At 42.4% G+C, this 12698-nt stretch overlaps 1 protein-coding gene across 1 annotated transcript in view; it reads right to left on the bottom strand.

The window, feature by feature from the left end:
• The window catches only part of B4galt6 (beta-1,4-galactosyltransferase 6), a 62664-nt gene that overhangs the window by 40806 nt on the left and 9160 nt on the right, over nucleotides 1-12698 (bottom strand). The window contains exon 2 of the mRNA XM_052155264.1: nucleotides 3500-3616. Within this exon, the coding sequence (XP_052011224.1) occupies nucleotides 3500-3616 (117 nt within the window). The remainder of the gene's footprint in view (nucleotides 1-3499; nucleotides 3617-12698) is intronic.

Here is a 12698-nt window from a genome sequence, read left to right as displayed (position 1 = left end):
TAATCAATTATTGCAAATGGATGATACTCATATTTATGATTTTAGAAAAGTAAAATATGGACATGTGACTTGACAACTTTTCAGACTTTCTAATTGCAATTGCTTTAACAGGAGAAGCAACTGGAAATGTAATTATTCATTGCCTGCGTTGTTTTTCTATGCTTGGTGTTCCAAATCAGATTAAAACAGATAATGGAACTGGCTATTACAGTCAAGCATTTGAGATGTTTTTTCAACAACTTAATGTTACCCACATGACTGGGATTTTTTTTATAATTCTCAAGGACAAGATATTGTGGAACTGTAAAACAATATCTTCTTAAAAAAGCAAAAAAGCGGGAATTATATCCCTGTACAACACATTATTTAAATCATGCTTTTTATCTTAAAATCTGATACCAAAGAACTCTCTGCTGAGTGTCTATGGCACCCTACAACTAGACATACTTAAGTCTAGGTGAAATGGAAGGATCCACACACTGGTGTATGTCATGATCCTAAGCAGATATTAATATGGGGAAGAGGACATGTTTGTGTTTTTTCCACAGGATGCTGAAGGAGTGTGCTAGCTGCCAGAGTGACTGAGACATGCTGATGCTGGGACAAAGAACGATGCTGATCTGTGAGCTTGCTGAGCGCCCTGACAAAGGGACAGAGAAGCTGTATTGGATACATGTTCCTGACCCACCTTTGTTTGCCTAAGCCCCAGATTGGCCAAGCTGCCTTGCCTCAAGCTTTTAGACCTTGTGAGACAGAGAACATGGAGACTGTGGAAACTGATTTAGAAAAATTAATCAAAAGAGAAGTTACAATGACTCTTCTCTTTCCTTTAATGTGACCAGTTATTCTGACTCAGTCATGGACTTGTCTAAAAATCAATCCAATATTGGAAAAAAGGAAATGGCAGCCTTCATTTGGAAGGCTGGTTATGAAGTTGCATTTGCAGTCGATAAAATTGGACAGGATCTGGATTTCAAACAAGTGTTAGCGCATGTGTTTAAGTTCCTAATCTTTTATTCCTTCAACAGGGAGGACTACATACATCCCTCCATGAAGTATGTTATTTTTACATCAATCTATTCTATTGCTAAATTTTGAGAAGGACTAGCCAAAAGGAAAAGAGAAAAAGAACAGAATTAGGGATTAATCCTGGTTCTCCACTTCCCCGTTGCTTACAACTTTAATTTTTATACTGCTCGGACCATTAATTATAATTTTGTTGCTTTTAACTTTTGGACCTTGTATCTTAAGCAGATTGGTTGCCTTCACACAGGATCGTTTTTCAGAAAGCTCAGCTATTCACTGTGCAGTTATTCCTCACTATGAAGAAATGCACTGCGTGCATATTCATATGTCCTTTCTGGTTCTGGTCTGAATGGAAAAGAGTGTGCTTTAGAAGGCCGGTAGCCTTCAAAAGAGACAGGTAAGCATGTTCCTTTTGACCTACAGAAACATATATCAAAAGCTATGGCGGGGCTGTGGTGGCGCACGCCTGTAATTCCAGCACTCTGGGAGGCAGAGGCAGGCGGATTTCTGAGTTCAAGGCCAGCCTGGTCTACAGAGTGAGCTCCAGGACAGCCAGGGCTACACAGAGAAACCCTGTCTCAAAAAAACCAAATCTAAAAAAAAGAAAAAAAGCTATGTTTGTTCTCCCTGACGGGTAAGAAGGAGTAATATAGACACTGACCTAAGACAGACACGGTCACCTAGCCACTCAGGATAGGGTTTCTCTGTGCAGCCCCGGCTATTCTAGAACTCACTCTATAGACCAGGCTGGCCTTGAACTCAGAAATCCACCTGTCTCTGTGTGGGATGAAAGGCATGCACCGCCACTGCCCGGCAGCCACTCTTTACCCTAGACAGGATTATGGAAAACAAGTGAATCTTGTGCCCCAGTCCAGCTCATCTTTAAAAAACAAAAAAGGGGAACTTGCCCTTCCCCCCAACATGAGTAGGCTAAACAGACCCACAAAGGTTTTACAACCTAGCTGGAGTCCCTGGCCTCCCTGCTTTTGCAATTTCCTATAGGAGTAGACTGCCTGCTGACCTTGCTTTGCAACACAGTCCAGCCGAAACAAAGGATGGGTCTGTGGGCTCTCAGTGATGAATATTAAACTTTGAGCCTTGATCAGAAACTCTGTCTTGGCTTCATCCTTCTCTCTCCACCCGTTCCCAGCACTCCACCCCCACCTCCCCACCCCCCTCCCCGGCCTTTCAGTTCAGGTAACCCAGTTAATCCGAGGCTGCTGGATGGCTACAAGGAACTCATAAATAAATCAGACAAATGAGTAGCATGAGTTCTCTACACATACATATATCATCCTAAAACTTCCACCTGCCTACCATAGACTGAAATACCACTATGGCTGGGGATAGAGGCTTTCTAGCAGGTATACCTTTCTAGAAGGTAACAGAGTTGATGAGAACATAGTGTGTCTACCATGGCACAAAGAGTTTTGATAGTTTTAACTATTTAAGAACAAAGATCTAGCTGGGCGGTAGCGCACGCCTGGGAGGCAGAAGCAGGCGATTTCTGAGTTTGAGGCCAGCCTGGTCTACAGAGTGAGTTCCAGGACAGCCAGGGCTATACAGAGAAACCCTGTCTTGAAAAAAACCAAATCCAAAAACTAACCAAAAAAAAACAAAACAAAACAAAACAAAAAACAAAACAAAGATCTAAAGAGTGCTACTGGGACAATCCCTGATCTTATCCATGTGACATCCCATAATATGCCAGGAGATACTTTATTTCTATAACAGGGAAATAAAGCTACTGACACCAAGTACTTCCTGTTAGAAAATCTCTAGTTAGCTGGGCGGTGGTGGTGCATGCCTGTAATCCCAACAGTCTGGGAGGCAGAGGCAGGTGGATTTCTGAGTTTGAGGCCAACCTGGTCTACAGAGTGAGTTCCAGGACAGCCAGAGCTACACAGAGAAACCCTGTCTTGAAAAAACCAAATCCAAAAAAACAAAAAAACAAAAAAACAAAAAAACAAAAAAAAGAAAGAAATCCAACACAAGAAAACCTCTAGTTGAGTCAACTTGATATTAGCCTTGTGTGAGCCCACTCTCAGTTCACATTAAACAGAAAAGAACAGTAGGCAATGTCCAGTATCATAAAATGTGTCCTTTGGTTTCTTTAAAGAGGTCTTTAAAATTACTAGGAAGTACATGCAAATGGCAGGTTTATTAACCTAGTAGAACACTTAGGTGGGGATATCAAGCTCAAGCAATGAAAGCAGTGATCTAGCCCTACACTGAGTAGTGGACCAACCTAGTCACACACTGCTCAGAAGATGCCTATGGAGTAACAGGCACCCTTAGAAGACACCCACTTAGGAGCACATTGAGTAGGGGATGCTAATCATCTCGTAATGCACTTAGCAGGAGGCAGATCCCTCTTTAACAGCGAGGTATAGGCAGGTAAAAGAGCTGGAATTTAAAGGTTTGTTCACTGATCTGCAACTCACATGGTAAACAAAAGAGGACACAGTCTTACCTGTCCCGTTGAACGTCGTATTTTTATTGGTGTACAGCCTGATCATGTGTCCAATTGTTTTCACATTCTCTCTCAGCATGATGCCTCTAGCTTGTACCATAAAGAGGTATGTGTTGGCTAGAAAACAAGACAAAACAGAAAAAGGTCACACACAGTAAGACTTTCTTAGTAAGATACTATTCAGACTTACTGAAGTACCCCCAAAAGTGGACTCTTGATTATTTACATACCAGAGGAGAAAACAAGATGACTATTTCCTACATTAAAAACTTAGGAATAGATGGACTTTAAAATTAAAATGGGGGGCCAGCAAGATGACTCAGTGGGTGAAAGTGCTTGCCACCAAGTCCAATGACCTGAGTTTGACTCTTGGCACCCATATAACTGAAGAAGAAAACCAATCCCCAAAAGTTGTCCTCTTGGGCTGGAGAGATGACTCAGCGGTTAAGAGCACTGACTGCTCTTCCGAAGGTGGTGAGTTCAAATCCCAGCAACCACATGATGGCTCACAACCATCCATAATGGGATCTGACGCCCTCTTCTGGTGTGTCTGAAGACAACTACAGTGTACTTACATACAATAAATAAAATAAATCTTAAAACAAAAAAAAACAAAAAACAAAAAAACAAAAGTTGCCCTCTGACCTTCACGTGTGCACTGTAGTGCTTAAGTGCACACACACACACACACACACACACATATATGCACACAAAGGAATAAATGTGAAATTTTAAATAAAAATGAAAACAATTATGTGGCAATGATTAGAAATTCCAATAAATGGTCAAGGCAGGATAGAAACCCTAGATCAGAATTTTCTACAACAGGTAATATCCACCTAGTTAACAGAATAACTAAATACACAAATTGTAATAAAATTCTTTAACTTCTACAAAATGAATAAAGTGGTCATTGCAAAAAAAGAAAAGAGTTACTTATCATAAGGTCACAGTCTTGTATTTCAAAATTCACTTTTAAAAATTCTATATTAATTCCCTAAAACAAAAAATTCCACAAAGATAAGAATTTCTTATCTGAGCCAGGTGGTGGTAGTGCATGCCTGTAATCCCAGCACTCTGGGAGGCAGAGGCAGGTGGATTTCTGAGTTTGAGGCCAGCCTGGTCTACAGAGTGAGTTCCAGGACAGCCAGGGCTACACAGAGAAACTCTGTCTCGAAAAAAACAAATCCAAAAAAAACCAAAATTAAAAAAAAAAAAAAAAAAAAAGATTCTCTTATCTGACAATTAATACCCTACAGATCATAACAACACCAGGGTGGGCTCTACAGATCACCATAACACCAGGAGGGGCTCACCGTTCCAGAGCCCACAAAGCCCCAACGTGTCTGAAGAGTTGTAGCCCCAACGTGTAGCTTAGAGTTGATAGTTCTTGAATCATTTCTATGAGTTAAAGTACTATAATTCCTTTCAAACAAAGTATGAAAAAAAAATCAACCATGAGTATACAGTTTAAGGTTGGTTTCCTTAATTCTTTGTGATGTTTCAAAAGCAGACCCCTAATTTCAATTTGTTGAGGAAATCCGTAAACAGACAGACTACAGAACACCTTGACTCAGGTGTGACACTCTTTCAAGCAGCAGTCAGGGAACTAATTCAGGAGATCCTCTTTAGAGTCCTACCTGAGACAGCCTACAGCACCCCGATTGTGTCTTTTTAAGGAGGTAGCATCACACTAGATGCCCCCTAAAGCCCTTTCCATGCTAACTAGTCTCATCATGAGGAAACCTTCAGGACTCCATTCAAACACGAGGTTCATTCCCACAGCCCAGGCAAGCACCAGCAAGACTGTCCACTCACAGATGAAAAACTGTCACTGTACAGAGTAACGACACTTGCACAGAATGAATCCCCGGGCTGAGCCATGTCATTGGAAGAGAGCGGTCACAGCACCCCGGGCTCACTACCAGCACCATGTAACTGTTCTCTTTCATTTTCAATGCACAAGAAGGAGATAAACAGAAATCTGGGTTTCACGTGAGCATTACTTCATTCATACATCTTAATGTTTGTCTAAGGCTAGGAGATGGCTCAGAGGGTGAAGACACCCACATAGTGGGGGAAACTGACTCCTTCAAGCTGTCCTCTGACCTCCACATGCACACTGCATGTGCACTCGGACACACACTAAAATAAATGTAAAGGGATATCTTTGCCCTTTCTAGAAAGCAGTCTTATAATTAGACTTAACTTGTTTAGACTTGCGTTTATTATGTACAGTTAGAAAGACCACATGATTATACCACATTTTTGCACCTGTATGGATGCTAAGATGCTGAGAGGGGAGGGGCATTATCCTGTATCTTAAAGATATAATCTTTCATATTCCAATCATATTTCCAGTTACAGGTAACAAAACTATTAAAAAATTATCATCGGCAGGGCGGTAGTGGCGCATGCCTGTAATCCCAGCACTCTGGGAGGCAAAGGCAGGCAGATTTCTGAGTTCGAGGCCAGCCTGGTCTACAGAGTGAGTTCCAGGACAGCAAGAGCTACACAGAGAAACCGTGTCTCAGAAAAAAACAAACAACAAAAATAAATAAATAAATAAATAAATAAATAAATAAATAAATAAATAAAAATTAAAAAAATTATCCTCATGACGTAGATGAATTTTTTTAACCAAAGGAAATGAATTTTCTATTCACTGCATGGATGGATTCACAGGCATAAGGAAGAGGCAGGAACCATGCTCAACATGGGGAGAAATCTATTAGTTTATCTTAAATCATTTACAGCTAAGACATTACATTCCTTAGGTAAATGGACCTTGGAGGATTGGTCCCTGAAGAAGGGAACCCATTTGGGAATAAAGATGTACTTAAACATTGAGAAGCCAACAGGGACACAGTGGTGTATCAACAAGTCACACTAGCCGGACCGTCAGGACAAAATCCCCAAAGTATTATGGCCACATTGACAGGCACAATGACCCACAGTCAGCTAAATCCTACCTAATTATCACTAAGATGAAATGCATCTCTCTCTCTGGTAAGACTTAAAGAAAGAAAAAAAAATCCTTGTCTAAGATTTTCATTCCAACTTGTGAGAAACTATAATTCAGAAAATAAATAAGGAAGTCTTTGCCCTGTGTCTTGAGACAACTCAGAAATTCTAAAAAAAAAAAAAAACCACCACTGCTTAATTAAAACCATGCTGCACGCTCTTTAATTAGCTCATTTTCTGCTTTCCTCTACATAACGAGACATATAGCCAACTTGTTTGCCAGTTATCCTTTCAGAAGGATGAAAAAGCATCTTGGGGAAAGGAAAGAAAAAAAAATCAGAGGACAATAGTTTACAAAACTGCTAGGCACTCTACCAGGGCTTGCGACAGGAGCCTCATGAACCTGCCTCCTTCTCTACTAGAAAAGAGAGATTGGTAAAAATAACCTTGTGCGGACCACCCTTCCCATACCCAACTCTGCTCGCTGCAAGGGTTGAACATGGACGGTGAGGGCTCCCCATGGGCGGGGGCATAGAAGTGCCACAGGACAGGGACATCTCCAGCACTGATAGCAGCTCCTAACTGCTGAGACACACACTGTTGTTCAGTGCTTTCATATCAGGTGCCAGGTCGCCTGCCCACCACGTCCCTTTGGAAGCAACTGTTTACCTGATAATAAAGCACCTAGCAACAGGTATAATGGCAGGACTGCAGCTAAGAGGAAATACAACTAGGACACATGCAAATACCACCACAAGCTAGAACTAGACTGGCAAATTACCAGAAAAATGATCTAGAATGGACATAAGTAGGTGACAGATAGGCCCATTATGCGGATGATGCCCTAAAATTAATTAACCTCAGAAGAATCTACAAACTAAACAGAAGTCAGCTAGGTTAAACGCTGCAAAGGCTGCAGAGAAAGTATTATGATAGCCTGAATGTTAGAAAGATGGCTCAGTGGGTAAGAACATTTGTTGTTCTTGTAGAACCCTAGGGTTCAGTTCCCATCACCATCAAATGGCACACAATGACCTGGAACTCCAACCCCGTGGCTCTGACATCATCTCCGGCCTCTGTGGGCCCTGAACTGAAAGTCTTAAATCAAAAGACCAAAGTACAATAAAATAAAAGGTAATTTAGGGGAAAATATCCAACATATGAGGTACGACCCACGCTTTGCCAGGCTTCCCTGGATGTGCCTATGTCAGCCATCTTAATCAATCCTCTCAGTTATCCTCTCAGTTAGTACCTGTGGGTACTAACATTATTCCTATTTGAAGATTAAAAAATTGAGGCAGGGCAATGGGATACCACATCCCTTACTGCAAGTGATGGAACAGTTACCATCACACCTCCAGACAATGCTGTCCAACCTCTGCGAGGGCGGCGCCTTTTGGAAGAGAAAGTAAAATAGTCTGTGGTTCAGTGGATGGTACATTTCATGAAAGCAGTCAGCAGGGAGAAGAGAAGATTCCTTAGACGCGGAGTGTCTGAGCATGCCTGGGGAGGAAGGGAACACAAAAGATTCACAGGAGAGTTTAGTAGTATCTTAGGGTTTTCATTGTTGAGGAGAGACACTGTGACCAAGGCAACTCTTATAAAGGACAACATTTAATTGGAGCTGGCTTACAGTTTCAGAGTTAGTCCATTATCATCATGGCAGTGCCCAAGCAGACACGGTGGTAGACAAAGAGCCAAAAGTGTCACATCCTGACAGAAAGTCAGTCAGAAGACTGCCTTTCAGGCAGCTAGAAGGAGGGTCCTAAAGCCCACCGGCACAGTGACACAATTCCTCCAACAAGGCCACACCCAGGGCCACAAGTTGCAAAGGAAGCTGAGCTGGACAGCTCCCCAGCTCCCTGGATAGAAGGAGAAGTGAGGAGACCAGGAGTGAGGAAGAGCTGTGGGCCTTAGGTTCTGAGAGCGCTGGGGAGGGCGAGCCACAGAGGACCTGACTGACACCCAAGCTAAGAGGAGTCCTCAAGAGACAGTTCTGGGTCACCTGGCAGTGGCTTTTATAAGATAAAGGGAAAGGGCATGTGAGGTGGGCGCACACAGAAGGCACAAGAACACAGACACGGAAGAAACTCAGGTTTCTGCTGGAGAAGCCAGCAGGCACCTGCGACCGCCCGCAGGAGGAAGTATCCAGCCAAGGCCTTCATTTCAGGCTTCAGGCCTTGGGAAGAGATAATTCCTGGTATTTTAAGCCGTGCTCGTTGGAAGGCGTGCAGACCTGGGAAACGGATGTAGTAGCTGAGGGGGGTCAACTGTGTTCTCTATGAGATTAGTCATCAAAAAAACAGAAATAAGGAAAGCCTTATAAGCAGATTTGAAAACTGATATTCAAGTGTAGACATAAAGGGCCTGAGGACCCACACTTCAGATGCAATGCGGCAGAGATGGGGGGGAGGGAACAAGTAAGGAAAAAGAGAAATATTCAAAACAGAAAGTTTCTGGGGGGTGTCTCTAAGCCTGACGACCAGAGTTTGGTCCCCAAAACTTACAGGGTAGAGAAGAACCAGTTCTAGAAGACTATTCTCTGCCCTCCCGAGCACAACATGCACTCAGATGTGTTCTCTCTCTCTCTCTCTCTCTCTCTCTCTCTATCACACACACACACACACACACACACACACACACACACACAATCACGAAGAAAGTAGCACCAGACTACAATTTACTCCAGAAGCCAGAAGGGACAAAATGGCAGGAGAAGCTGCCTCCCACACCACCTAAGAACACCCAAGGAGACAGTATCTCAGAAGACACCACACCGCTTACCTGGCATTACCTCCTGAACCAGGTACCTCAGAGTTTCTACAAATTACAATGATCTAAATATGTTTCAGGCACCGTAAACTTATCTTCTTTCCACAGTCAGTGCTATAACCAATGAACCTCTGGAAGTTACTCACCCATGTTCACAAGAGAAACTACATTTATAAAAATCATGGTAACAACAGGATTATGCCAGATCAAGCATGAAACAGGATTTGTATTTTGCAGTGGGACTCAACCTGTGGATTGTGACCGTTTCGAGGATCAAAAGACCTTTTTACACAGGGGTAGACAAAGACCATCAGAAAACACATATATTTACATTACAATTCATAACAGTAGCAAAATTACAGTTAAGTAGCAACAACAAAAATAATTTTATGGTTGAGGGTCACCACAACAAAAGGAACTATATCAAGGGTTGCAGCACTGGGAAGGTTGAAAACCATTGCTTAAAGGAAAGGATTAAAAACAAAAATAAACAGTGGTACTGTGCCAAGCAGATAAGCAATTTCCATTGGGCCAAAGAGTGCTATTACAGGAGAATGAAATTCAGATGGGGTCACAAGGTAATCTACTGTGAAAACTATTAGCCTATAGATTCAACTCCATTTTCCAAGTTAGTCACGGTCTGACTCTTGAAGAGAGAGAGCCCTGTGTTCAGGGTTCCACTTCATCAACTGATAAGACAAAACGTAACAGGCAGAACACGACCATCGCCAACCCCATTCAAAGCTCATGATTTGCTGATGTAGACACTACAAATTAACAGGAGTGCCGTTACATGTGTCTATCACGTCTATGCTGGTGGAAACAGCTCTATGCTCGGAGCGCTTGTGTGCTAAGACTGGTCATAGCTTTCATTTTTAAACAAAACTGACTTTTCCAACAGCCTTATTACATTAAAACTAGTCAAGTGGAGATAAGTTTACCCAGCGGATATACACTGTATGCTATTTACCAAGCACTTCAGGAAACTAAGGGGTCGTGTAGATTCAGACCCAAGATCCTGGGCTGTGGGTTCAATGTGAAGTTCACTTGCCTACCATGCACAAAGGATTCACACCCAGTACTGCATAAAACCAGAGCCTACAGAAGAGGATGCAGGAGGATCAAAAGTTCAAGGTCATCTTTCGCTACATAGTAGTTTCAAAGCCAGCTAGAGCTATGAGACTCTGTCTCAAAAACAAAAACAAAACAGGGTTGAAGAGATGGCTTGGCAATTAGGAACACAGAGTGCTCTTGCAGGGCACCCCAAGTTCAATCCCGTCACTCATGTTGGATGGCTTACAACTGCCTACAACTCCAGATCTGATGGACACCCCCTATTCTCCAAGGGCACCCACACTCATGTGCACATACCCATACATAGACACACACATACACATAATTAAAAATAAAATTGAGGGTATAGTGGCACACCCCTTTAATCCCAGTACTGGAGAAGCAGAGGCTGCTGGATCTCTTTGTAGTTCAAGACTATCATGACCTACAGAGCGACCTTGCCTCAAAATTAATGAAGTAATTAAACTTCATTTGGTTTAAAAATAAATCTGAAAGGAAGGGAGGGAAGGAGGGAGGGAGGGAGGAAGGAAAGAAGGAATCAAGATTCAAAGAAAGACAAACTGCCAGTTGTGGGTTCAGTCTTGTTTAAAGGCAACATATTTCAATACACTTAAAACCCACCTACCAGTGTGAAAACACTAACTGAGGACGACATGCCCTGCACTTGCTAATTTATAGTGCCATTGACCTAGAATATTTGCATAGCTTCTTCCAAGTATCCCGGGGACTCTAACAGAGCTAATGAGGAAATGAAACCAGGAGGAAGTGAAGGGCTACAGAAAGGAAGGCAAGAACTAATCAGGAACCCAAGCGGGGCGGTGGTGGCGCACGCCTGTAATCCCAACACTACAGAGCTAGAGTTTTCCACATCCGCCAGGGGAATGAACCGAATCTCTACCCACTGAAGAGTTACAGCCAACAGGCAAAGTATGCCTGGTATAAGCTATGTTTTCTATCTCCAAACACTGTTTTAATGATTAACACTTCAGAATTTCAACTTGCTCACGAGAAGAGAGGAACTCTAAAGCCAGACAGAGAAGAGAACACTGGTCAAGAATGAGTTTCAGCAACTTCCAACAGAAAAGGATGTTTCTGATCAGGAAGCAGGGCGGCTTTCGCTTCTGTCTCTTTAGCATGTTGACTCAAGTGAAAACAATTGGGATTCCTCTTCCCTCCTATGAGTCACACCGGAAGTTATACTTCCCTCTGCCCATTTTCCTTCCTTCTTCCTCTATTTTAAGAGATACTGTCCTTTATTTTACAGGCTGCCCTCAAACTCCCGGCAATCATCCAGGCTCAGTATGCTAAACAGTTAGAACCAAGATATTTACCAGCTCCTCGATTATCACAGACAATCTGTGCAACATAATTTTATTCAACAAGTGGTTATAAACCAAGTTATATTCACATTATCAAATATAAAAACCAATAGACCACTGATGGTGGCAGCAAACGCCTTTAATCCCAGCACTCCTGAAGCAGAGGTAGGCAGCTCTCTTCTGAGTTCTTAGGCAGCCAGGTCTACACAGAGAATCCTTGTCTAGGGGTTAGGAGCTGGGGACCACCAGGATGGAATATTTCAATGGAATATTTTCCAATGGAATATTTCATGCTTCAGTAACTTTAGGCAATCACTCAAATACTACCGTAGTATATTACTGGTGTCTTTAATACCAGCACTCCAGAGGCAGAGGCAAGCAGATCTCTGAATATGAGGACAGCATGGTCTACAGAATGAATTCCAAGACAGCCAGGGATACAAAGCAAGACCTGCCTCAACCCCCACCACACCTCCAAAAAAGGTACTTTTTTAGTGTTTTGCCTGTATGTGCCCTACAACATGTTGCCTGGTGTTTTGGGGAGTTCAGAAGAGAGCATCAGATCCCCCAGAACTTGAATTACCAATAGTTGTGAACAGCTGTCTGGGTTCTGGGAACTGAACCTGCAAGAGCAGCCCACTCAAAGCGCTGAGCCATCTCTCCAGCTATAGTAGTTTAAGAAGATTTTTCTAGCCAAATGCTCAGAAATGCTATTTTTAAATTATACCTATTGGAAAAACTGCTTTACAGATTATTATTAATTTTGTCAAAGAATTACTACATGTCCTTCTAATAATTAAAAATAATAATTAAAAATGATCAACTTATGACCACATCCCCTACTCACTGCTAACCTATAAATGAACACATGACACAGTCTTTTAATTCGAGATCCAGTTCTCCGGATGAAAGACATTATTCACCACAAATGGTCAGCTAGCTTGGTTTTCAAGCCCTAGAATTAGTTCTGCGATAGATCAAATGGAATCAGGTGATGAATTTACCGAAAAGTAAAGCCCAGAGGTAGGAAACGGAGCGCAATCAGCAGAGCGCCTGCCAGACCGTGAGTT

The sequence above is a fragment of the Apodemus sylvaticus genome, chromosome 13, assembly GCF_947179515.1.
Source record: "Apodemus sylvaticus chromosome 13, mApoSyl1.1, whole genome shotgun sequence".
Lineage (NCBI taxonomy): Eukaryota > Metazoa > Chordata > Mammalia > Rodentia > Muridae > Apodemus > Apodemus sylvaticus.
This window is presented reverse-complemented; position numbering and strand designations above follow the sequence as displayed.